Genomic DNA, 24,983 nt, shown 5'->3' on the forward strand with positions numbered 1-24,983 from the left:
GACCAACAGCTCAACTGAAGAGACGGATGCTGTACGGGTTCCCCAAGTCTCTGACTCACAAGACCCGGGTAGGACGAGATGCTGAGGAAGTGAGGAGTTGGTTCAGACCATCACTATCCGAGGGCCTGCCTGTCTCTCCTCAAACTCAGCTTCTGTGTCGCTGAACACAATGCTTAAATTCCCTTTGAATCATCATGATCCCTGCCCTACGACCTTGAACTTCACCATGCTCTGTTTTTGGAATATAACCACAGGTCAGTGGCATGAGGAAAACTCCAAGAGATGGATCAAACTGTGTGCCACAAACACTGCTCTGGAACCCTGGTCTGTTCAATACGTGAGCTGAATGAGCAGAGAACAATAGCACGAGGCAGTCAAATCTTTCCTAAACAGATAGGCACCCCATGTATTCAGTGGCTCATGGTAAAGAATCAGTCTGCAATGCAGGAGACACAGGAGATGTGGGTTTGATCCCTGGGTCAGGAAGATCCTCTGGAGAAGAGAATGGCACACACTCTAGTATTCTTGTGTGGAGAATTCCATGGACAGAGGAGCCTGGTGGGCTGTAGTCCATATGGTCACAAGGAGACAGACACTACTGAGCGGCTAACCCTTTCACAATTCACCCATCACTCTAGTCTCAAGTATAAATTCCTCTAAACCATCAACAACCACGTAATCTGATGGGATTAAGCAGTACTATAGAAATAATTCTAGAACATAACAGCTCATTTTCTAGCATCTCTGTGGAAAATACATTTTTACTGCTTATACAGACTCAGAACAAAGGATGTTGGGAGAGATACCACATCAAGCAGCAAATTTCCTCAATGGGTCCGGAAGCAGTCCAGTCTCATTCTCATCAGACTTAAGTGTCCTAGAATATCCTTGCTGAAGAATTATGTTCTTCCAATGAGAATTTTAATGTCCTTGTTGTACATGTATTTACTGAGTACATATATGCGAGGTCTGATTTGCTTATTATGACCTTCTGTCTCTGAATTTCCTACCAGACAATGAAAATTATCACAGGCAAGTGCGTGGACAAGAGCTCACATTTCCCAGGTAATTTGAAGATCTGTGGGCTGTGAACGTCAGTAGTGACAGCAGGAGACCTCAGATCCAGAGAAAAAGAGAAAGTACTCTATGGAACTCTTTCATCCTTTCATTCAACAGCAATTATCTCTTTAACAGTGTTGTCTATTTATGCTTCACAAGTTTGTGCATTTCCACTTTTTAATCCTTCAAGTTGAGTAATGTCCAGTGAGTTGACCCAGGTGAAATAACTAAACCTGGGCGTTCCCATATTCATGTGTTTTCCCCTGAGTGGTTAAAGTAGGGTGAGATCCTATGGGTCTTGCACTAGTTTGGCATCAGCATGTTGGTAAATATTGGGTTTCAAGGGTAGAAAATAGAACAATATTCATATTACAACAGAATATTGAAAAAATAGTTCTTGAAAGTAGAATATCTAGTCAACAACACTTTTTTTCTCCAACTCTGAAAAACTGATTTTGAAGTCATATTTGTGCAAATCAAAATTTTAAAATTAAATGAAATAGAGTCCAAAGTCAAACAAATCTTTAACTTCTTAAAAGCTGTGTTCACTTGGACACAGGCTATTCAGTCAACATAGTGTGTGCAGAAAAGTCTGAACCACTGTCCCAGTCCTCTGTGTGTGCTGGGGACCATGACGTTAGCGTGTAGGGAAAATTCCGTCTCCTTCTTCAACTGCTGGTTGTGTGCCCAGTGCCCAGAGGAACCTGCTGTCTGTCTCCCACCCCATGTCAGCCACCTTCCACTCCACATCAGGAGGAGTTACTTCCCTCCTTAAGGGGCCTGCCCTTTTGCTTTCTGTGACCTCTCTCGATGCCTGTCAGCAAAACCAGTCAGATGGCTTGGGGTGAAATCCTCTTAATCTTCTGTCATCCCTTCTCCATCTGACACAGCGTGAACTTGCAAGATGATGAAAAGAAGGTGGTGTTCCAGCAACCCCAAGATGAATGTGTTTCAGTACCTTCAACTCTCCAGGAAGGTTCTGCCTGCAACCAGCCTTACAGTGATGGAAAATTTGCATTTGATGAAGAGAATGTGGCATCTGCCATGGACGGAGCCTGTGGTTGCTCTCATGCTGAAGAGGATGAAATTCCAACTGGTCTCCCAGGTAGTCTTCAATATATCTGTTAGTCTACTCTGGGAGAATTAACCCCCTTTGAGAGACCCTGTGCTTCCATACTGAAGCCTGATTTGAACCAGATTCTGTGGTAGAGTTTTAAGTACAGACCTCAGGTGAGTCTGGGAGCTGGGCTATCTTCGTCATTCAGGTGAAGCCTGTGGGCCAGGCCCCAGGTTCGATCATGGATGCAAGGCGGGTGTGACACAGTCACTCAAATGTACGTGTGCAGGTGTCTGGAGATGACTGTATTTTTTCCTCATTCCCATGGATGTCTCTTCTTGCCTACACTGCTCCCATTTTCATACCCAAAATGTCCCTTGAACTTCTGTTTCTTTCCAGAGGTGCTAACAGCCTTATTATTTGTTGCGTCCCTGGTGTCACTGCTGTCATCCCCAGTGTTTATCTCGTCTAAATTGCTTTCTTAGCAAACCAATCATCTGGACCCAAGGATGCAAAGACCCCTCCCATCACCTTGCTTGTGTGTTTCCATGAAGCAAGGCAGAGCCCTGGCATTTTCCCACCTGATGAATGACTGAAGTTTCCGTGGAACAACTAGGTGTGATTCGAGGTTTTGTTCATTCCACTCATCATTCTGATAAAGCAGTCAGCATATGGTGAGAAAAGCCTGAGTATTACAGTATTCTGCTAGAATGTAGTTGGGCTATTCCCCAGACTCTGTGGGGAAGATGAATCTTTACCTTTTTACTCAGACTTGGAAGAGAATACGTGGTGAGAATCTACCAGGGCAGGGAGATCTTGCCTGATGGCTCAGGAAAGCAAACCAAGGAGAATCTGAGAGACCCAACTTGAGGCTTCTGGAATATCCTTCTTAAATAGCCTGTCATCTCACTCCTGATATTGTTGTCCCTGTGGCAGTATTGGACCCTGGATTATTAATTTACACAGTGAGATCTGCTACGTGTTTCCTGACTCGTCTGAATTTATCCATAGAAAATCCTGCTGATCTTGAGGACGAGGAAGATCAAGACATCATCTCTTCTAGGTAAGTACGGAGACACATGGGTCTGACATCAGTGGTGACATCTGGTCATCTCACATGCAGGGGAATCAGAAAGTGCTGAACATGCCTGTTTCTTCCAATCAGACAACTACAAATTGTCCCTGTACCAAGGCTGTCTGTTTTCACCTTTTATGAATCCCTCTCAGTTAGAGTAACTTGCAGTCAGTTGAAGCAGGGCTACTGATCAGCCACAGGATTTCTTGTACTCCTCTGTTTTCTGCTTTTTATTAAAACCAGCATGCAGTACTTATCTGCCTCTGTCACTCTGGGTTACGCCTTGGCAGGTATTTCATGGCAAGGAAATTAACTAGGAAAAAAACTCAGGTCACATCGCAGTATTAGAAAACTTGGTCTTGCAGACACAGGATTTCTAGGAGTCCATTATGCTGCCAGAGTTGGTGTTCATTTGGATGAAGCATGTAAAATTCAACAAAATTTATGGTGTATTTGAAGTCACCTTGATGTTCTGAGGACGTGTGTGACATGACTGTGTGTCCTGGGGGGGCCCGTCTCCTTCCTCTCGAACTCATTTCTTCTCTGTGGTCAGAGCATCTGATGCTCACTCTCCCTCACTCGCTCTCCCTTTCCCTTTGCAAGTGCCTTCAGGCCCCAGATTGGGTTGTGGCTGGGGGGGTCGTGAATTGTTATACATCCCTTTAAGGGGACTCCCCATTTGTTTTTTGCAACTTGTCCCTTACCCCTCCCATCAAAACCAGCTATGGCTCCAGGTTGACTGATCCCTCTTGTTTAACCATCTGCCCTCCCAACCCCACAAATCTCAGCGTGGAGCAGCTGGTGGGAGAAGAGAATGAAGTCCAGCCGGACTCACTGGATGAATGTTATCTGGCTGCTTCCATTGGCCATCATCTGGCAGGCTCCTGTCATCCTTACAGAAGTGCCTCCTTCCCAACAGAGAGTAGAGAAGTTTTCTTGACTCTCAATGTAAACGGTGAGTACTCCCAGACAGGTTCTTAGGCTCAGGTTGATTAGAACTATGTTCTCAGTTTTAATTTTTAGAAGGCATCACGAGCCTTTGCATTCTTCTTGCCCTTGGCTGCCCTCTGTCACCTGAACTCATCTCATCAGCACAGGCTTGTGGTATCAAATCAGACCAGAGAGGGACAGGGGAGGGATAAGGGCAGAATCTCAGCGACCACTGTCTCACCTGCAGGAATTTATGTAACAGAGCTCTTTCTATCAAGAGAAGAATCCTTATATTCGTGAAATTTTGTGGCTAATTTTATTTCTTGAGGAGTTTCTTGCAAGGTCTCTGGCGTTGCATTCATGATTGCAGTCTGCTCCATATTTGTAATGCATGTTATATTGTTCCCCAGCTCTGGACTCTTGCCGGTGGGCTGCCTACCTCCCTCTGAAGCATTTAGATACTAGATCCTGAACATAAAATCTGCCTATGCCCTGTAATTTCCATGAAGCCAAATAACAGACTCTGTTTTTCCATCATCTAGAAACACCCTTGTGTCTCATCCTTTGTACAGCAACAAGGAGTCTTCATGTATGGGTTATAGTTTCAATGTTTTATGCAATCTCAGTGGTATAATCTCATGGAAACTATCCATAAGCTGTGTATATTATAGGGGTATTGACCTAATTTATGAGCCAGTTCCCCTTGGGTAGCAATTCATAGGGTGTGGAGATTAAAACCTAGTATGAAATCCTTCTTGGGCTATTTTTTCTTGAGTTTTTCTTTAGCAGAAGCATTTTATTGTTAGGAATTTGATTCATAAGGTCATCTTGATAAACCAGAAGAAATTCCATTATGTATCAGACTGTATCTGACTTCTTTTAAAATGATATTGGGCATATAAATGTTGTCCGTCTGTCAGCTGCTGCCTTTTCACAGTGGAAGAAGTTTCTTTCTTATTTCCCATTCTTCCCTGAGGAGCAGAGAAACAGAGGCTTCCTCAGGATCACAGTAGCTCACAAACCTGGAAGGGAACACCTGTTTTTGTGCCGTGCTCCTTCCTAGGCGAGCTCCAAGTGCACTGTAAGCCCATCAGCCCTCCAGACGCCCTCTCAGGTAGTGAGGTGTCTCACAGTGGAGCCCAGGGCACTGAGGCTCAGCAGGTCCCTTCACTTACCCCAGACTCCTGGCCACTGGCAGGTGGGACACTGGCCTCTCCAGGGCCTGACTCCCTGGCTCAGACTGTGGCCTCTCCTCTCAGCAGTCGGACCATCAGTGACTGAGAGAAGACGTTGCCCACCTTTTCCTCTTTGCCCTGAACCAAATGATTTGCATCTATCTTAATCTTCAGCAGAAAGTTGCCAGAGGGCTGCGGACCACCCCTGTGGTCCCTCACTCAGATCTGCCAGCTCCAGATGCCTCTGTGCACTGTGTCCCGAGAGCAGAGCCAGCGGCTCCTCCAGCCCCTGCAGGTGGAGCCACAGCTCCACGGGGCTCTCTCTGGAGAATCAGCCTGGGCGAGAGTTCACGCCTCTCCCCATCTCCTGCCCTCAGGTCACCTGCTATCACGACAGGTCCAGGTAGACCTTGAATTTGGCTGTGCTGAAGCCATTAAAACTGTGGAGCTCTATCTCAGAAACACTGACAGCCGGTGTGGGTTCCTGTGAAGAGGATGAGTGAGGCTCAGCCATGTGTCTCAGATATGTTTCTGAGATGGTCTGAGTGTGTGATTTGGCCCAGTTGTGGGAGTCCATTGTTCACAATGGGCCAGGAAAGGCCAAATCCCCACAGATGGATTAAGATGAATGAATAGAATATCTAAAGTATTCAGGGATCCATCCTGTGTCCTGATTCTCATGATAACCTGAGGACAGTGTGGATAGCTGTTATGCAGCCATGTGGGTACAGGTAGTCAGGTCTACCCCATCCTCTCTGTACAAGGAGAAACCCTGCAGAAACAACACAAACACTTGATTTTTAAATTATAACTTGATCTTCCATTGGAGGCTTTTCCCCACACTAACAATATTGGGCAGTATTGTTGATGTTTGATACAATGTTTGGTTATTTTATATTCTGTCACTGCAAAGAATATTCAAAGCATTGGTTTAATAAAACCCATTCTCAAAAAAAGACAAATAAAATTAGATGATGAAATTACACAATGATAATTAAAAACAATCCTAGACATTGATTCAAAATAACATTGGAGAATAAGGGGATACATAGTTTTGACAGTTCTTTCAACCACCAAATATTGTACAAGGATTTACCCTTCAACCCAATATGAATTATAACAAAATCTGATTAAGTGTCATAAAATATGATGATTAACTATTAATGAACTTTGCTTGGTGGAAATATGAAGGGTACACCAGACTGAGAGAAGTGCTTTTGGCAAAAGCCCTGGAAGCTCACAGCGGCTCCTGGTACAGGGCTGGGGTCAGAAAGGGGCCAGCCTGAGTCCTAGGAGGATTTGCAGAGGGAGCTGTGGGAAGTGACATGCAGAAGAAAGAGGGACTAGAGACAGGAGCACTGGAAAGGCGAGTGAGGAGGTAGATTTGTGTAGCAGGGAAGGGAGGATGAATTTCCATAAACTGAGGAGCATGTGATGAAACAGGATTGGGGGTGATAAGACAGGTGACCTTTGAGAGTGTGGAGAGGACTGAATCAGAGAAAGCAGTTAGAAGGAGGTTGGATGAATCTTTGATGAGAGTCAGACACAGATGCTCTCTGGAAGACGAAGAGATGACAGACACATGAGAGACAGTTAAAGAAACAAACCTTGTGAGGGTGCGGTTGCACAAGAGGGAGGTGAGAGGAGAGCAGGCCCTGGCGGCTGTGACCTCACATGAGCCTGGCCTGGACCAGAGGAGGGTACTTCATGTCTTTGGTTAGCCCACGTTCCGAGGATATGTACTCATTTCACAGGAGACATATGAGCAGATTTCATTAGGAGCACCGTCCAGGCACCAGAAGAGGGACGCGTATTGAAGGAGTGTACATACATTATCTCTCTAAAGAGACACAAAGGTGTTTCCAATGGGGTCTCAGCCCTCTCCTCCACTCGTTCTAGCCGCTATACCATCCATCCCCACTCTGCCCCATGTGGGGATAGATTTTATTCTATATATACATGTACGGGTGAGCGGAGGGGTAGAAAAAATTTCAAGCAAGGAAGTTCAGGAGGGTCTGGAATGTACTGTATTTTCTCAGCTCAAATTCTGGTGGTACCTGAAGCCTTTAGGCCATATGCCTCTCCCTGTTCTTTTATTCCTGTGGGTAGATATCAACAACTCTTTCTCCCCCATGCCTAGAGGCTTGTCAAGGACCTTCTCTCTTGGCTACAGTTCAGTTCAGTTCAGTCGCTCAGTCGTGTCCGACTCTCCGTGACCCCATGAATCACAGCACACCAGGCCAGACTAAGGCTAATAACAGAATAAGAGGCTTGACCTCCTGTGTCACCCAAACCCTCTAGACTCAAGTGGGTGATCTCTCATTTCAAGAAACTGCAGCCCAGCACCTGCCTTCTCAGCGCCCCAGTCACAGCCATAAATATGACATCTTCACAATGATCTCTGCCTTTGCTGTCTGGGTTATCGGTTGGTTTCACTCTTGGGCTAGGACAGCAGAAATGGGTGTCTGGGAGAGCTTAGCAAGAAAAAGCTTCCATTAGTCCCACTGAGCCCTCTTTACTTTCAGGTGACACCTGGGAGGACTGTCACCAGGGATCTGTGAGTTTCCCAGGGTCAGAGGTGCCAACTTCACAGGCACAGCTTCAGAAAAGCACCCACGTGACCGATTGTCTGCAGTGGCAGCTGGACCAGCATTTCGACTGTGGTGACAGCAAAGCTATGCTGGGTCTTTCCTCCACCAACTGGGGCTTTACCTCCAACACTGACTCTGGAAACCAAGGACCACTCTTTCTAGGTAAGAAAGAAAAGGGGATTAGAAAGCTCTGGTCCATGTGCTGGTCATCACAAAGCTGTGGGTGGAGGAGGCAGAGTGCCTTTCCCACGCCCGCGGTCAGCCCAGTTGAAACCTGTGACACTCTGACAGAGTGAGGTGACCAAGAGCCTGGGACTTAGGACAGCTCAGCCTCAGGCCCTGGTTCTGCAAATTCCTGCCTGTTTACCTGAGCCGAGTTATTTATCTTCCTAGGTATTTGCCTCTCTCGTGCCTCATCTGCTCTTGAAAAATTCTATCTCCTTTGCATATTGTTGGGAATCTTAAACAATATAATGTCCAGGGCCTCTGATTCACTAAAATTTGTTTGATCCCCACTATGAATATATAATATCTAAGCATTGTGTCTTTCTGGTGCTTTCAGTTCAGTTCAGTTCAGTTCAGTCCCTCAGTCGTGTCCGACTCTCCGCGACCCCACGAATCACAGCACGCCAGGCCTCCCTGTCCATCACCAACTCCTGGAGTTCACTCAAACTCATGTCCACAGTCGGTGATGCCATCCAGCCATCTCATTCTCTGTCGTCCCCTTCTCCTCCCACCCCCAACCTTTCCCAGCGTCAGAGTCTTTTCCAGTGAGTCAACTCGTCGCATGAGGTGGCCAAAGTATTGCAGTTTCAGCTTTAGCATCAGTCCTTCCAATGAACACCCAGGACTGATCTCCTTTAGAATGGACTGGTTGGATCTCCTTGCAGTCCAAGGGACTCTCAAGAGTCTTCTCCAACACCACAGTTCAAAAGCATCAATTCTTCAGCGATCAGCTTTCTTCACAGTCCAACTCTCACATCCATACATGACCACGGGAAAAACCATAGCCTTGACTAGACGGACCTTTGTTGGCAAACTAATGTCTCTGCTTTTTAATATACTATCAAGGTTGGTCATAACTTTCCTTCCAAGGAGTAAGCGTCTTTTAATTTCTTGGCTGGAATCAGCATCTGCAGTGATTGTGGAGCCCAAAAAAATAAAGTCTGACATTGTTTCCACTGTTTTTCCATCTATTTCCCATGAAGTGATGGGACCAGATGCCATGATCTTTGTTTTCTGAATGTTGAGCTTCAAGCCAACCTTTTCACTCTCCTCTTTCACTTTCATCAAGAGGCTTTTGAGTTCCTCTTCACTTTCTGCCATAAGGGTGGTGTCATCTGCATATCTGAGATTATTGATATTTCTCCCAGCAATCTTGATTCCAGCTTGTGCTTCTTCCAGCCCAGCGTTCCTCATGATGTACTCTGCATATAAGTTAAGTAAGCAAGGTGACAATATACAGCCTTGACGTACTCCTTTTCCTATTTGGAACCAGTCTGTTGTTCCATGTACAGTTCTGACTGTTGCTTCCTGACCTGCATACAGGTTTCTCAAGAGGCAGGTCAGGTGATCTGGGATTCCCATCTCTTTCAGAATTTTCCACAGTTTATGGTGATCCACACAGTCAAAGGCTTTGGCATAGTCAATGAAGCAGAAATAGATGTTTTTCTGGAACTCTCTTGCTTCCTGCATGATCCAGCAGATGTTGGCAATTTGATCTCTGGTGCCTCTGCCTTTTCTAAAACCTGCTTGAACATCTGGGAGTTCACGGTTCACATATTGCTGAAGCCTGGCTTGGAGAATTTTGAGCATGACTTTACTAGCATGTGAGATGAGTGCAATTGTGCGGTAGTTTGAGCATTCTTTGGCATTGCCTTTCTTTGGGATTGGAATGAAGACTGACCTTTTCCAGTCCTGTGGGCACTGCTGAGTTTTCCAAATTTGCTGGTATATTGAGTGCAGCACTTTCACAGCATCATCTTTCAAGATTTGAAATAGCTCAACTGGAATTCCATCACCTCCACTAGCTTTGTTAGTAGTGATGCTTTCTAAGGCCCACTTGACTTCACATTCCAAGATGTCTGGCTCTAGGTCAGTGATCACGTTATCGTGACTATCTTGGTTGTGAAGATCTTTTCTGTACTGTTCTTCTGTGTATTCTTGCCACCTCTTCTTAATATCTTCTGCTTCTGTTAAGTCCATACCATTTCTGTCCTTTATCGAGCCCATCTTTGCATCCACCTCTGCTCAAATTTCCTTAAAAGAGCTTTCAGACCCTCACATCCATTTCACCTGGGACGTGTTCAGCCTTCCCTCCTTTGCTCTCCACATCCTCCACTGGAGCCTGGCGCTGCCTGGCGCTCTTCCCTCAGGCTGTGGCCTCATCTGAGGAATGAGGAGAGACCCAGGTCCTCAGGTGGCGCTGAGATGAGAAGGAGCCCCTGTGGCAGCGTGGAGAGTCTCATGGAAAGTGCTCCGGGAGGGCAGGGATGCGGAGCGGGACAAGAGCCACCAGGTCTTGTGGTGTTTATTGTCTTCTCTTCCCTCTTGTCTCTCCTTTTCTTGTGCTTGGCCTCCCACATTCTCAGCCAAGACTGAACTCCACTGGCTCAGTCACTCTGTTTCCTGCTCACCTTCCATGGAGACCTGAACATAAATCCAGGCTTCACAGAAGATTTTGCAGCAAAGGGTAGTTTTAATGCCCTTTACTCTTTCTTTAGAGTGTTCTTAAGTAGTGTTTCTTGCAGGGTGGTTGGTTAGGAATTTTTTTTTTTTTCTATTTTGGTCCAAAGGAATGTTGACAGTACTCTGAAATACTCGACTCCAAAGATCATTGACCATTCATCGTTCAAGTTTTTGTTTAGCTTTTTACATGATTTTTTCACAATTACGGAAAAGCTGGAGCTTCACCTAGGTGGACTATAAATTAATCTTATACAGTTTTCTGATATCCCGCAGGTTGGAGCACGCTAGGTTTCAATAGTCCTTCTCCATCACCCTGACGTTACTGAAATTCACATGGTGATGGTATGAAACCGTATGTTTTTCTGTTCTCAAATTGTCTTATGCTTTTAATGTAGCCAACTTTGGGGTTTTTCCCCAATAAACCAGTTCTACGCCTCAGGGGGCTGAACTATTGAAACTTCAGCATCAGTTCTTCCAACAAATGTTCAGGACTGATTTCCTTTAGGACTGATGAGTTTGATCTCTTGTAATCAGAACAGTGGTGATTTTTTTTTAGTGCAGGTTTTTTTTTTTGGCTACGGGTGTTACTGATGATTGTCGTGTTCTAATGCTGACACCAACTTTGCGTACTTACTCACTTGGTAATATGACATGATGTTGCTGCGGTTTAGTCGCTAAGCCATTCCCGACTCTACTTTATTGCCAGTAGATAAGTATTTCTTCATACACATCCTCTGAACTTCACTATTCTTGCTTGCATTTTGATTGCACTTTCCATGTCACCTTAGAGTTTACACAGTTTGAGTTTTTAAAACGTTTTTAATAACAGAAACTTGCAATGGATTAGATTCAACAGTTTTTGCTGGGTACCTGAGCCCACGCTTGAGAGGTCCTAATGGAGAAGTGAAACCCACAAGGAAGAGCTAGATAGAACCTGCCTCAGTCTCATTGCTTTTAAACTCCCAACCCTAAAAATAGAAGTATCCTTCTATAGCTCTTTCTCAAAGAACAAAATCTGGCCCAAGAGCTGTGAAACAGTAAGAGGACATCTGGTAGGAAGTATAAACTGCTATGAGTCTGCAGATAAATTACCTTTGTGAGGGGTAACAGTGCTGGTGACCTCCGGAGCTCTTCCCAGGGTCCAAACGGATATGACAACCATTTCTATTTCTACTTTCCAAATCTCAGCTAGTATCTACAACCCTGCTTTGCTGCTGCTGCTAAGTCACTTCAGTCGTGTCCGACTCTGTGCAACCCCATAGATGGAAGCCCACGAGGCTCTGCTGTCCCTGGGATTCTCCAGGCAAGAACACTGGAGTGGGTTGCCACTTCCTTCTCCAATGCATGAAAGTGAAAAGTGAAAGTGAAGTCGCTCAGTCGTGTCCGACTCTTTGCGACCCCAAGGACTGCAGCCTACCAGGCTCCTCCGTCCATGGGATTTTCCAGGCAAGAGTCTGCTAAATCCAATATCTGAGACCTCTTGGAGTTGTCTTTTCTTTTTTTCTTTTTAAAACTATGTGTTGAATAGGTAGCATTTTCCTGTTTGTTTGCATGTTTCAGTTTTGTTTACTGGACTCTTTGAATGATACATTATAGATACTCTGGATTCTGGTATCTTCTCCAAAATGTATCAACTTTTGTTCTACTAAGCAGTTTGATTACTGGCCAATGACTTTGAACTTGTGTAGGGCTGGATTCATGGATTGTGTTGGTAAATCTGTGGAAAGTCCAAAGCCCTCCTTGGTGTGACTCAACCTCCAAACCCTGATAACCTTGTCAGGTCTTAGTTTTACACTTTTTTGGGGAGGATCAAGAGTAGGCCTTACACTAGGGTATGGTCTTTCCTCCTAAAACAATCTTTCTGGAGTATCAGCTGAATGCTCAGGGTGATACAGAGTTAACAAGGCCTGAATTCCAGTGTTGCCAGCAGAGACTTCTGAAATCTCTGTTCTGGTTTTCATCCCATAGCATCTGTTGTCCCATAAGCCTTGCATAAGCGCTCCACCCATGAGCAGCCTGCTGCTGCTGCTGCTAAGTCGCTTCAGTCGTGTCCAACTCTGTGCGACCCCATAGACGGCAGCCCACCAGGCTCCCCCGTCGCTGGGACTCTCCAGGCAAGAACACTGGAGTGTGGTGCCACTGCCTTCTCCGCATGAGCAGCCTAGCACTCAGCAAATGACTGGCAGGAGACCCAATATAGACTTTTGAAAACTAGCCTGTAAACTGTTCTCTCTGGTTCTCTACAGATTCTAGTTGTTTCAGTTGCCCTCTGATCTCTGCCTTAGCTTTGTGTGAGCACCATGCTCTGCTGGAATTCCAACTTGCTGTAGAACCATCAGGTCATTTCCACAACTCTCTCTCAGGCACTCACAGTCGTGCACTGCCTCTGTCCATTGTGTATAACCACACGCTTCACACGTTTTGCCCATTTTTATGGTTGTTTAAGGCAAGAAGAAGCACAAACTGGAATCAAACTTTCCAGGAGAAATATCAATAACCTCAGATATGCAGATGACACCACCCGTATGGCAGAAAGTGAAAAAGAACTAAAGAGCCTCTTAATGAAAGTGAAAGAGGAGAGTGAAAAAGTTGGCTTAAAGCTCAACATTCAGAAAACTAAGATCATGGCATCTAATCTCATCACTTCATGGGAAATAGATGGGGAAACAGTGGAAACAGTGGCTGATTTTATTTTGGGGGGGCTCCAAAATCACTGCAGATGGTGATTGCAGCCATGAAATTAAAAGACGCTTACTCCTTGGAAGGAAAGTTATGACCAACCTAGACAGCATATTAAAAAGCAGAGACATTACTCTGTCAACAAAGGTCTGTCTAGTCAAGGCTATAGTTTTTCCAGTAGTCATGTATGGATGTGAGAGTTGGACTGTGAAGAAGGCTGATAGCCGAAGAATTGATGGTTTTGAACTGTGCTGTTGGAGAAGACTCTTGAGAGTCCCTTGGACTGCAAGGAGATCCAACCAGTCCATTCTAAAGGAGATCAATCCTGGATGTTCATCGGAAGGACTGATGTTGAAGCTGAAACTCCAATGCTTTGGCCACCTGATGCAAAGAGCAGACTCATTTGAAAAGACCCTGATGCTGGGAAAGATTGAGGGCTGGACGAGAAGGGGACGACAAAGGATGAGATGATTAGGTGGCATCACCAACTCAATGGGCATGAGTTTGAGTGAACTCCGGGAGTTGGTGATAGATAGGGAGGCCTGGCGTGCTGCGGTTCATGGGGTCTCAAAGAGTCAGACACTACTGAGCGACAGAACTGAACTGAAGGCAAGAAGTCTAGTCTAGTGACATTATTATACTATGGCTGTAGGTGAAAGTCCTGGATTATTTTCAGTGACTTTAAAATTAAGGTTTAGGTAGGAGCATTATGATGTCTAAATAATTTGAACATTGTTTTCCATATTTACAAATGACCTGGCTGAAGAATTTTTTTTAAGTCTATTAACAAGTGCTACTAAGACTGATCTGGGCCTGCTGAATTCACTTTCAGCATGGTGACCTCAGAGCACCATGAGTAGATACAGCTCAGTATCCTGTTCTTTGGCTATGTTCCAAGGCTTCAACTACATGCTACTCCAAAACATGCCAATTTGGCCTAAGAATTATTTTGAGCTAAAGGCATTTGGAAAACAGCAAGTACATGCTTATCACCAGAGGCAGGAAGTCAAGGCCCAGAGAAATCCACACAAACAGATTTTGTTAACTCACATCTTCCTTTAGTCTTCCCATATATTTTACTTTTCCATCATCACCTCTCTGTTCAACCTAGTATATAAATGCTTAGGTCTAGCCAGTTCTTTGGGTTTTCACTTTCCTATTGGAGTTCCCATGGACATGTGACAATCAGTATGTTTTCCTCCTGTAAGTCTGTCTTATGTCAATCTAATTCTTAGGCCTAGCTGGAGACCCCAAGAGGCTTAAGGTGAAGTTTTCTCTCCTGCAAACTCTCCGAGGACCACAAAAGAAAGTATTAGCAAAAAGCTATCTAAAAGGGACAAGAGGGCACTTGGTGTAGGCTTGGAATACCTAATAGGAAATGTTAGAATTCCCAGAATCAGATGGGTGGAAGGGTGTCTGCCTTAAGACAAAGGTTGCTAGGGGAGGCCCAGAGAGAGAAGCTGTCATATAACTGGGGACCAGTGACTAAATTTCCCCTTTGAATCTGTCTCTTTCCTCCCCTTTCCTATTCTTCCTCCCAGTTCTGCCCTTCTTTCTTCTGAGTCTTCCTTTCCATTTCTTCCCCGCCTGTAATTAGGCTGCACCCAGGGCCAGGGGCTTGGTCCCACCAATGCCTCTATGTGTTTGGGTTTTTAATCTTTCTTCTACCAAAAACCTCCCTTAGTGATCTGCTGAAACCTGCACAGCCTTCTTAGATCAATGAATTTTAATGCACAGAATCAAATACAGTTGTCTCTGGGGCTTCCACAGCATCATAGAAAGAATGAGCAGGAAGGCTGAGCTTACACAATCAACCTTCAATGCTTAGACCCAAGATATCCCTAGAGTTGGAGTGGTGCAAAATAAGAGATCATGGGTTCTGCCAGCCTCAGAGGAATTAAAACTACTGTTCAGTTCAATTCAGTTCAGCCGCTCAGTCGTGTCCGACTCTTTGAGACCCCGTGAATCACAGCACGCCAGGCCTCCCTGTCCATCACCAACACCCAGAGTTCACTCAAACTCATGTCCATCGAGTCGGTGATGCCATCCAGCCATCTCATTCTCTGTCGTCCCCTTCTCCTGCCCCCAATCCCTCCCAGCATCAGAGTCTTTTCCACTGAGTCAGCTTGTCGTGTGAGGTGGCCAAAGTATTGGAGTTTCAGCTTCAGCATCAATCCTTCCAATGAACACCCAGGATTGATCTCCTTCTGAATGGACTAGCTGGATCTCCTTGCAGTCCAAGGGACTCTCAGGTGTCTTCTCCAGCACCACAGTTCAAAAGCATCAATTCTTTGGCAATCAGCTTTCTTCACAGTCCAAATCTCACATTCATACATGACCACTGGAAAAACCATAGCCTTGACTAGACAGACCTTTGTTGACAAAATAATGTCTCTGCTTTTTAATACACTATCCAGGTTGGGCATAACCTTCCTTCCAAGGAGTAAGCGTCTTTTAATTTCATGGCTGCAATCAGCATCTGCAGTGATTGTGGAGCCCAAAAAAATAAAGTCTGACACTGTTTCCACTGTTTCCCCATCTATTTCCCATGAAGTGATGGGACCAGATGCCATGATCTTTGTTTTCTGAATGTTGAGCTTCAAGCCAACCTTTTCACTCTCCTCTTTCACTTTCATCAAGAGGCTTTTGAGTTCCTCCTCACTTTCTGCCATAAGGGTGGTGTCATCTGCATATCTGAGGTTATTTATATTTACATCACTATTTTTCCTATTCAAACTGAGAAAAAGTAGTGGTTCCTGGAACAGAGTTCCAATGAGAAGGACCACAAGCTCCCTTGTGGCCACTGTGGGAAGCAGTAGAGCCCTGAAACTGCAGCTACTAATCCAAAGAAAACCAAATAAAATGCACTGGATGCTGGGCTATGCTCAAGACTTTGAAATTAGAAGTTTTGCATGCTACAAACTGAGCTAGCAGGATGAAGAGTCATGAGCTACCAGCTTGGGATCAGTTGCCCAAATGTAAAACAGGTTAGTGAAGACCGAAGGCAAAGTTGGAGAGCTGCTAATGAGGAAACAGGTTTGTAATAAGTGTAATGGATTCCCTCCTCTCCAGGGCTCATCAGCAGTAAGTCACGGACCAGGCCTGCTACCGTTCTACTTCTGAGCTCAAGGAGAAACCGAGCTAGTGGGCAGAAACTATTGCTCAGAGTTGGGGTCGGGTTGAGGGAACAACTTCACCCTTCTGCGGGTCTTGTAGAAAGGCCTCTCGCTGCTCATTTCCGCCCAGATGGAACCTCAGACATCCAAGACAGAGAGATCTTTTCCAGTTCATCCCAGGAATGAGATTTACCAGATCCACCTTCTTAGTCCTGTTATTGGAATTTTCTGACACTCCACGACAATTCTGAGTACTTTTCTCCAAGGTCACAAAGGAGAGTTCACCCAGCACCAAATGCGCTTTCTGTATCTCAGCATCGTACCCCGCCCCGCGCCCCCGCCACCGCCGCATCTTCCACCTCTTCTGTGGGGGCTGTTGGGGCAATAAGAATCCAGACTCAAAGGAACACGCATATCGATAAATAGAGTATTAGCTAATTTTATTACTGAGGAAAAAAAGTCAGAGCTCCTGCTTGCAGGTAGCCCACACAAGACTACAAAACTATTGTGGACTTCCAGCTCTATTAATGTGGGATTAAAGCTACAGTTGTCATCATCCTACCTTTAGTAAACAATCAGCATTACTCCAGGAATGATACTAGGCCTTCTCTGACAGGGCATCTAGTTGACAGTACGCCGGGTTAGTAACATTTAACATTCCTCGGCAAGGAGGGCGGAGAGGCAGCGCGCCACCGACTCCCAGCCGCACTGAAGCTGGAAATAAAATGAATGAAATTTTTGATGAATGACACAAGGAACTGAGTTCACGGCCAGTCGTGACGCCTAATGCTTTTACTAGACACACACACAATACTACATCACAAAGACAACTGGATTTGAAAGGAACCGGTTTCCCCCGGACTGCTAAATGTTCTGTTCTCCCCATTGAACGCCATTATTTGAAAAAAGGTGCAGAGGCTTCAGCCGACCGCCAGACCGATGCTGGGCAGGACAAAAGTTAGGCAGGCAGCCGATCGCCCCGGGTCCCAACACGTAGCGGGTGGGAGGGAGAACGGGAGCGGGAGGCGGACGTCACTTCCCCCAGAGGGCGCCCGCCGGCCGCTTGGCCGGGCCGGACGGCGTGGGAGGAGGGAGGCGGGGACTAGGGCGGGGCGTGGGCTGGAGGGAAGCGCGGATTCCCGTTGACGTCACGGATGGGGCGTGTCGTATGTAGATATGTGAGCGCGGGGGCTGCTGGTCCGTCATCTGGTGCTTAAACACGGTATGGTCTCCCGTGGCGTGGGAGAGAATCCAGCGCGCGCGCGCGCACACACACACACACACACGCGTGAACACACACAAGCTATAAATTGCTGCGGGCCTGTTTGTACCAGCAGATAAATTATATGTGTGAGCAATAATAATGCTGGTGACCTCCTATGGCCTGCCCAGGATCCAAACGAATATGACAGCCACTTCAATTTCTACTTTCCATATCTCAGTATCTTTCTATGGCCCAAGTTAACCCAGAACTATGCAGGGATGGAAACTTTGGGAAATTTGCTTCCAGTTTAGCAACCTTTGCACAGATCTACCAGGATCTGCTTCTTGTGGGCTTGGCATGTGTGTGTGTGTGTGTGTGTGTGTGTGTGTATAATTACATTCTTTCCTCCCTCTGCTGCTGCTGCTGCTAAGTCACTTCAGTCGTGTCCGACTCTGTGTGACCCCGTAGACAGAAGCCCACCAGGCTCCCCCATCCCTGGGATTCTCCAGGCAAGAACACTGGAATGGATTGCCATTTCCTTCTCCAGTGTGTGAAAGTGAAAAGTGAAAGTGAAGTCGCTCAGTCGTGTCCGACCCTTAGCGACCCCATGGACTGCAGCCTACCAGGTTGCTCCATCCACGGGATTTTCTAGGCAAGAGTACTGGAGTGGCTTGCCATTGCCTTCTCCGTTCCTCCCTTTACTCCTCCTTTTTTTGAAACCATTCAACTTCCAAATAAACACAAAGCAAAAGCATGCTTACCCCAAACAACGAAAACATGCTAACCCTTCCACAAAAGAGGATGAAGTCTGTCTTTGAATGATTTTTTTTCTTATTCTGAGTCACATTCATTCTAACTTATATTCTCTAACTTAAAATACTGAGATTAAAAGTTAACTCCGAAAAAAAAAGTTAACTCCTATCAAAACATTTTATATTAGCCTGTACTGGGATGAAAAAGAAGAGGAAAATGTTTTTTGATACATATAAAACTATTAGTATTATAATAAGGAAGTGATAAAGAACTTGCCTGCCAATCAGAAGGACTGATGCTGAAGCTGAGGCTCCAATGCTTTGGCCACCTGATGCAAAGAACTGACTCCTTGGAAAAGACCCTGATGCTGGGAAAGATTGAAGGCAGGAGGAGAAGGGGAAGACAGAGGATGAGATGGTTGGATGGCATCACCGACTCGATGGACATGAGGTTGAGCAAGCTCTGAGAGTTGGTGAAGGACAGGGAACCCTGGCATGCTACAGTCCATGGTCCAACTCTTTGTGACCCCATGGATTGCAGCATGCCAGGCGGCCAAAGTATTGGAGCTTCAGCTTCAGCATCAGTCCTTCCAAAAATTATTCAGGACTGATTTCCTTTGGGATTGACTGGTTTCATCTCCTTGCAGTCCACAGGACTCTCAAGAGTCTTCTCCAACACCACAGTTCAAAAGCATCAATTCTTCAGCACTCAGCTTTCTTTATGGTCCAACTCTCACATCCATACATGACTACTGGAAAAACTATAGCTTTGACTAGATGGACCTTTGTTGGCAAAGTGATGTCTCTGCTTTTTAATATGCTGTCTAGGTTTTGTCATAGCTTTTCTTCCAAGAAGCAAGTGTCTTTTAATTTCATGGCTGCAGTCACCATTTGCAGTGATTTTGGAGCCCCAAGAAAATAAAGCCTATCACTGTTTCCATTGTTTCCCAATCCATTTGCCATGAAGTGATGGGACCAGATGCCATGATCTTAGTTTTCTGAATGTTGAATTTTAAGACAGATTTTCCACTCTCCTCTTTCTCTTTCATCAAGAGGCTCTTCAGTTCCTCTTCGCTTTCTGCCATAAGGGTGTTGTCATCTGCATATCTGAGGTTATTGATATTTCTCCCAGCAATCTTGATTCCAGCTTGTGCTTCATCCACCCTGACATTTCGCATGATGCACTCTGCATATAAGTGAAATAAGCAGGGTGACAATATACAGCCTGGACATACTTCTTTCCCATATTGGAACCAGTCTGTTGTTCTGTGTCCTGTTCTGTTGCTTCTTGACCTGCACACAGATTTCTCAGGAGGCAGGTCAGGTGGTCTGGTATTCCCATCTCTTGAAGAATTTTCCAGTTTGTTGTGATCCACACAGTCAAAGGCTTTGGCATAGTCAAGAAAGCAGAAGTAGATGTTTTCCTGTAACTCTGTTTTCTCTATGAGCCAACAGATGTTGGCAATTTGAACTCTGCTTCCTCTACCTTTTCTAAATCCAGCTTGAACATCTGGAATTTCTTGGTTCATGTACTGTTGAAGCCTGGATTTGAGAATTTTGAGCATTACTTTGCTAGTGTGTGAGATGAGTGCAATTTTCCAGTAGTTTGAACATTCTTTGGCATTGCCTTTCTTTGGGACTGGAATGAAAACAGAGCTTTTCCAGTCCTGTGGCCACTGCTGAGTTTTCCAAATTTGCTGGCATATTGAATGCAGAACTTTAACAGTGTCATCTTCTAGGATTTGAAATAGTTCAGCTGGAATTCCATCACCTCCACTAGCTTTGTTCCTAGTGATGCTTCCTAAGGCCTACTTGACTTTGTACTCTAGGATGTCTGGCTCTAGGTGAGTGATCATACGATTGTGGTTATCTGGGTCATGAAGATCTTTTTTGTACAGTTCTTCTGTGTATTCTTCCCACCTCTTCTTAATATCTTCTGCTTCTGTTAAGTCCATACTATTTCTGTCCTGGTGATCTAGAACTGGTGGTCTAGTGGATAGGATTTGGTGCTTTCATGGCTGTGGCTTTAGTTTAGTTCCTGTACTCATAGGAGTTATACTCTTTCTACCAAGATCGGAATTGTCTTTTGCTTCAGGGTCCAATGCAGAAGAGCTTCTGTACTGAGTTTCTGAATGCCACTAAGTCAGGGCCTAGGGGTCCTTGAGCTCAGGCTGACTGTAGGAGGTGAGATACCATGAACAGCCTGGGCTGGTCAGCTGGCATCTCCACTCTTTTCTCCTGGTATGTTACAAACCCGCAGTCTTACAGAGTTTTCATCCAAGGAGAATCTGGAACTCGAGTTTAAAAAAAAAAATTACAAACAAAAACCTTTTGTAATATACTGAGAAGTTGTAGGAATGCTAATAGCATATATTTTGTACCTAAGTGGACGGTCAACATTTCCCCACATTTGCTATCACTCTCTCCTCATATAAGAATTATGACACCACTTGATAGTAACTTGCCGATACCTTGGGATTGCTTCTTTCCTTTGGCGCCCCTCTCAAAGTTAACTTCTGTGGGACATGCTTTGAAAGGTCAGGGATAGCTTTGTCTTCTGGAAGAGGACCCTTTTGCCCCTTCAGGAACCTGGAATCCATTCTCTTTAGGATGCAGAGAGGCTACAGGCAGTGTTTTATTTGACTATTTCCCAAGTGCAGGCCAGTCTCGCCCTGTGATTATAGGACCCTTTCTAAGCTTCCATCTCCCTCCCTCTACAGCGCTGGCTGCCCTCTGGGCCCTTGCTAGTAGCCTTGGTCAGCAGTGGCATCTTCGGTTAGTCTGAGCAGTAGGTTCGCCTCATGTTCCTCGTCAGTCACTCAGTCCTGTCTAAGTCTTTGTGACCCCTGGACCGTAGCCCTCCAGGCTTCTCTGTCCATGGGATTTCCACGCTCTTTTGCTAGAAACCCATCGAGGCAGTGCAGCTGCTCCCTTGGCTCTTGCCTGGTTCCCTGTGCCCTGCAGGGAGCATAAAGTGTTCTGTCAGGACACAGAGGTGAAGAATCCTTCCCTAGCTTGTAGGAAGAGAGAACCAGATGGGAAACATGTCAAAGGGAGGGGGAGTATCCTCAAGAGCTTTCCAGAACTATTGTGTGATTGCTGTCCGGTGGGGTGCTGTCCCAGGATAACAATGCTTAGTCTTATGTTGTTCTGGCCTTGACCCAGTCCCAGGTCCAGTCTGAATTCAATCACAGAGGCATCCTGCTTCACCACACATATTCTGCCTCTCTCCAAAGTGGGGTAGTGATCCACCTTCTATTTCCAGGATTTCAGTGGACAGAAACCATGTGGGTTTGTTTTCTTTTCCTTGAACTTTCTGTTTTGCTGAAATGTAACTCAGGAATATAAAAAAGTTTAGCTTTAGATAAATTAGTGCTCTCCATCCTAGGTACAAGAAAAAAAAGCAAGTTGATAATAAGGATGAATATCAAAATACTTTTAACACTCTAGAGAATTCTAATAATTGGTATATAATTAATTGCATAGAAAATGTTTCTCGTGTATAATACCAGAGATGACTCCTTGTATGCATCACACTGGTTTAATAATTTTGGTCTAAAAACTACTTCATGTTGACTTTCAGATTTTATAACAATGTGGAAAATAATGGTGGCATAGTATTCTAGTTTGTACAAGTCTTGAATTTATTTTCTATTCAAAATCCTTATGAAAGTGAGGTACTTAAATTTCCTATGTTGGTTTTAGTTTCCTTTAAGCAAATTTGAGTTCCAAAAAGTATTTACATTTATAAAATTTAAAATTATGTGTCCAGTATATTAAATATACCACATAATATCTTTGCAATGAAGACTGAGTCTTATAATTCTAGAAATCATAGTGCCTTAATTACTCCACTTAAAATTTATGGGTGTTTTAAGTATCATCTAATATGTGATTCCAACTTGCATTTCTCTGTTACAGTTCAGCTCAATTTGTGATTTTAAGATCTATTGTTAAGTTTAAGTTCTTTGACTGATATTAAATTGGTTTCATTAATGTATAATCTTTGTCTGAAAAACTTCTAATTAAGGTAGAAATAATAAAATACTGTTTTAATATAATGCTGCCTCATATTTTTATAGATTATAGAATGGTCATAGTTTAACAGATTAAGAGAATGTATTTAAATCTCAATTCTTGGTTACTTGCCTTGTAGATCTCAAGTCACCCATTTTCACATGCTATGAAATTCTTATTTTACTCACTGCTGGGGCCTTAGGCCCTGGAAGGTGGATGAACCTGGAAAGGACATGACAGATTGTGCTCCCACTGTGATTGTGTGTGTATATGTGTGTGTGATTCTTCTTTTGATGCCTCCCAGTATGGGTGCAGCAAGGACTGGGACCTTGATTTTGCTCCTGATACAGCGGTTTTCCTGGAGAAGGTCCTGGTACCTGGTGAGCACCTCATAAGTGCTTGCTGACTGAAGGGCTCCTAATGCACAGTTGCGGAAAACTGATGAGGAGGACAGAAAGTGGGTAAGATCCACAGCAGCCTAGAGAATAAGGGACAGAGAGAGATCGAAGGGCACACACTCCAAGAGGGAGAGAGAGGGGCTGAGAGAGATGTCCTAGAACCTAGAGATACCCTAGATTGAATACAGAAAATCCAAAGAGCTCGTGTTTCCTCATGAGCTTCAACAGAGGAATCAGTGGAAGGTGAACCAATAACTCTAAGGATCCAGGTTGGCACAAGATGTATCATCAGGTGCAGGATTCTGTCAGCTGTAACAATTTGTCTCAAATGAGATAATTTTTGCAGCTTTAGCCATGTACTGTCAAGGTGCCTTATGAAGACAGTCATGGCCATGCAAGTGATATTGGAGGGAGACCCCTCATTAGATTGTGTGCATTCCACCAGAGCAAAAATGCAACTCATAAGGGAAAGGGAAGAGAATAAATGTCTGGGACCAGTGGATTTTGTTTTGTTTTCTCTTTAATTAATAAGCTGCTCTGCAAGAAGCTTTCCAAAGTTATTCTGAGTGGTTTTCATTGGACTCAGTTATGTAGGTCATCACTGAAAACAATTATAGTTATTGAAATACTTTCCAAACATCTTGGAAGTTTAGCTGCTGAATATGTGCAGTGTAGTATCTCTGGGTAATGCCCACATTGTCCTTCCATTGTACCTCCCACTAAGCTGAGTCAGTAGGTCACTACTCCCCTTGTCAGAATAATAGACCCATATATAGAAAGTTTGTTGTGATGGCAAGACCATGAAGAAAAAGACTCATTCCTCGAGTTGGAAAAATACATTCAAATATAAATTAACACAACTATTGAATAAAATTAAGAACATGAAGAGATGCCTTCAGTTTCTGGCAGAGGTGCAGTGTCAGGAATCAGATTTAAATCTGATTTAAATCCTCCTGCCTAAATCTCACTCTCCCCCTTTTCACCACTCCCAAAGGAAAAAAAAAAAAAAAAGACATGAAATACTGGTTTCCAAGACACTGAAAATCAGGCAGCAAAGGACAGAAGTCTTGAGAGATGAGAAACAAAAAAGATGAGTTCTGCCACTGGGCCTAGCTTACTGCTTTCAAAGAATTCCCAGGCTGGGCACCAGGAGAGGGATCTGAGGTCAACTCCTTGGACTATGAAAACAAAGCTGAGTCTTGATGGAGAATAAGGCAGCTAGAATTCACAGGACAAAGATCCAGTGATTCTTATTTGCAAAGCAGAAGTAGAGACACAGATGTAGAAAACAAATGTTTGGGTATCAAAGGGGAAAGAGGGGCTAGTATTGGAAGGTTGGAATTTACATATATACACTATTGATACTATGTATAAAATAGATAACTAATAAGAATCCAAGGTATAGTATAGGAAACTCTTGATGTTCTGTGGTTACCTAAATGGGAAGGAAGTCCTAAAAAGAGGGGATATGTATATATGTATAGCTGACTCCCTTTACTGTATAGTAGAAACTAACATAATGTCATAAAGCAACTATTCACCAATAAAAGTAAATAAAAAAAATATTTTTTTTAAAAAAAGGTCCAGTGATAAGAGAGACAGAGAGTGGGAGAGAGAGAATCCAGGGATATGAAAGGGTTTCACTCAAGTACTCAGCAGAGTAATGATTAGGGTATGGTTATGAGGAAAGTACCTGTGACCAAGGAAAGAAACTTTTTTTTTTAATGAAGTGCATTTATTAGGAAGATAAATGCCACACCATCACAAGTAGTTCCCTTGGGCACTCGGCAACTTCACAGGAAAAAGACACCTTGACAGAGTCAGCAGGATTTTGCTTCTACCATAGAAGGAGTTTTAAGGCAGATGAATTCGAGGCTATGAAAACTACATCTGTGAAACAGGCACAACATTCAGAAACAAGTCAGGCTCCAAATGTCCCCGTTCCCAACAAATCTCTGAACAAGTCGGGCAACAGCCACTCTCAGGGACTGACGCAGAGTCTCAAAAGCAATTCAATACCGCACCAATGCAGAGGGGTCATCCTGCTGCTGCTGCTGCTAAGTCACTTCAGTCGTGTCCGACTCTGTGCGACCCCATAGACAGCAGCCCACCAGGCTCCCCCGTCCCTGGGATTCTCCAGGCAAGAACACTGGAGTGGGTTGCCATTTCCTTCTCCAATGTGTGAAAGTGAAAAGTGAAAGTGAAGTCGCTTAGTCACGTCTGACTGGTAGCGACCCCATGG

General features: G+C 44.6%; 1 protein-coding gene across 1 annotated transcript; it reads left to right on the plus strand.

Moving 5' to 3' along the window:
- Window positions 1-404: 404 nt before the first annotated feature.
- On the plus strand, window positions 405-8,195 carry LOC129540414 (NBPF family member NBPF4-like). Its single transcript, XM_088835006.1, has 6 exons — window positions 405-423; window positions 1,014-1,065; window positions 1,950-2,164; window positions 3,014-3,179; window positions 3,980-4,146; window positions 7,822-8,195. Exons 1-6 carry the CDS (start codon window positions 405-407, stop codon window positions 8,181-8,183), a joined length of 981 nt encoding a protein of 326 aa, XP_088691132.1. The 3' UTR covers window positions 8,184-8,195.
- The last annotated feature ends 16,788 nt before the right edge of the window (window positions 8,196-24,983 follow it).

The sequence above is a fragment of the Moschus berezovskii genome, chromosome 4, assembly GCF_049115385.1.
Source record: "Moschus berezovskii isolate FMDL1 chromosome 4, NW_MosBer_1.0, whole genome shotgun sequence".
Lineage (NCBI taxonomy): Eukaryota > Metazoa > Chordata > Mammalia > Artiodactyla > Moschidae > Moschus > Moschus berezovskii.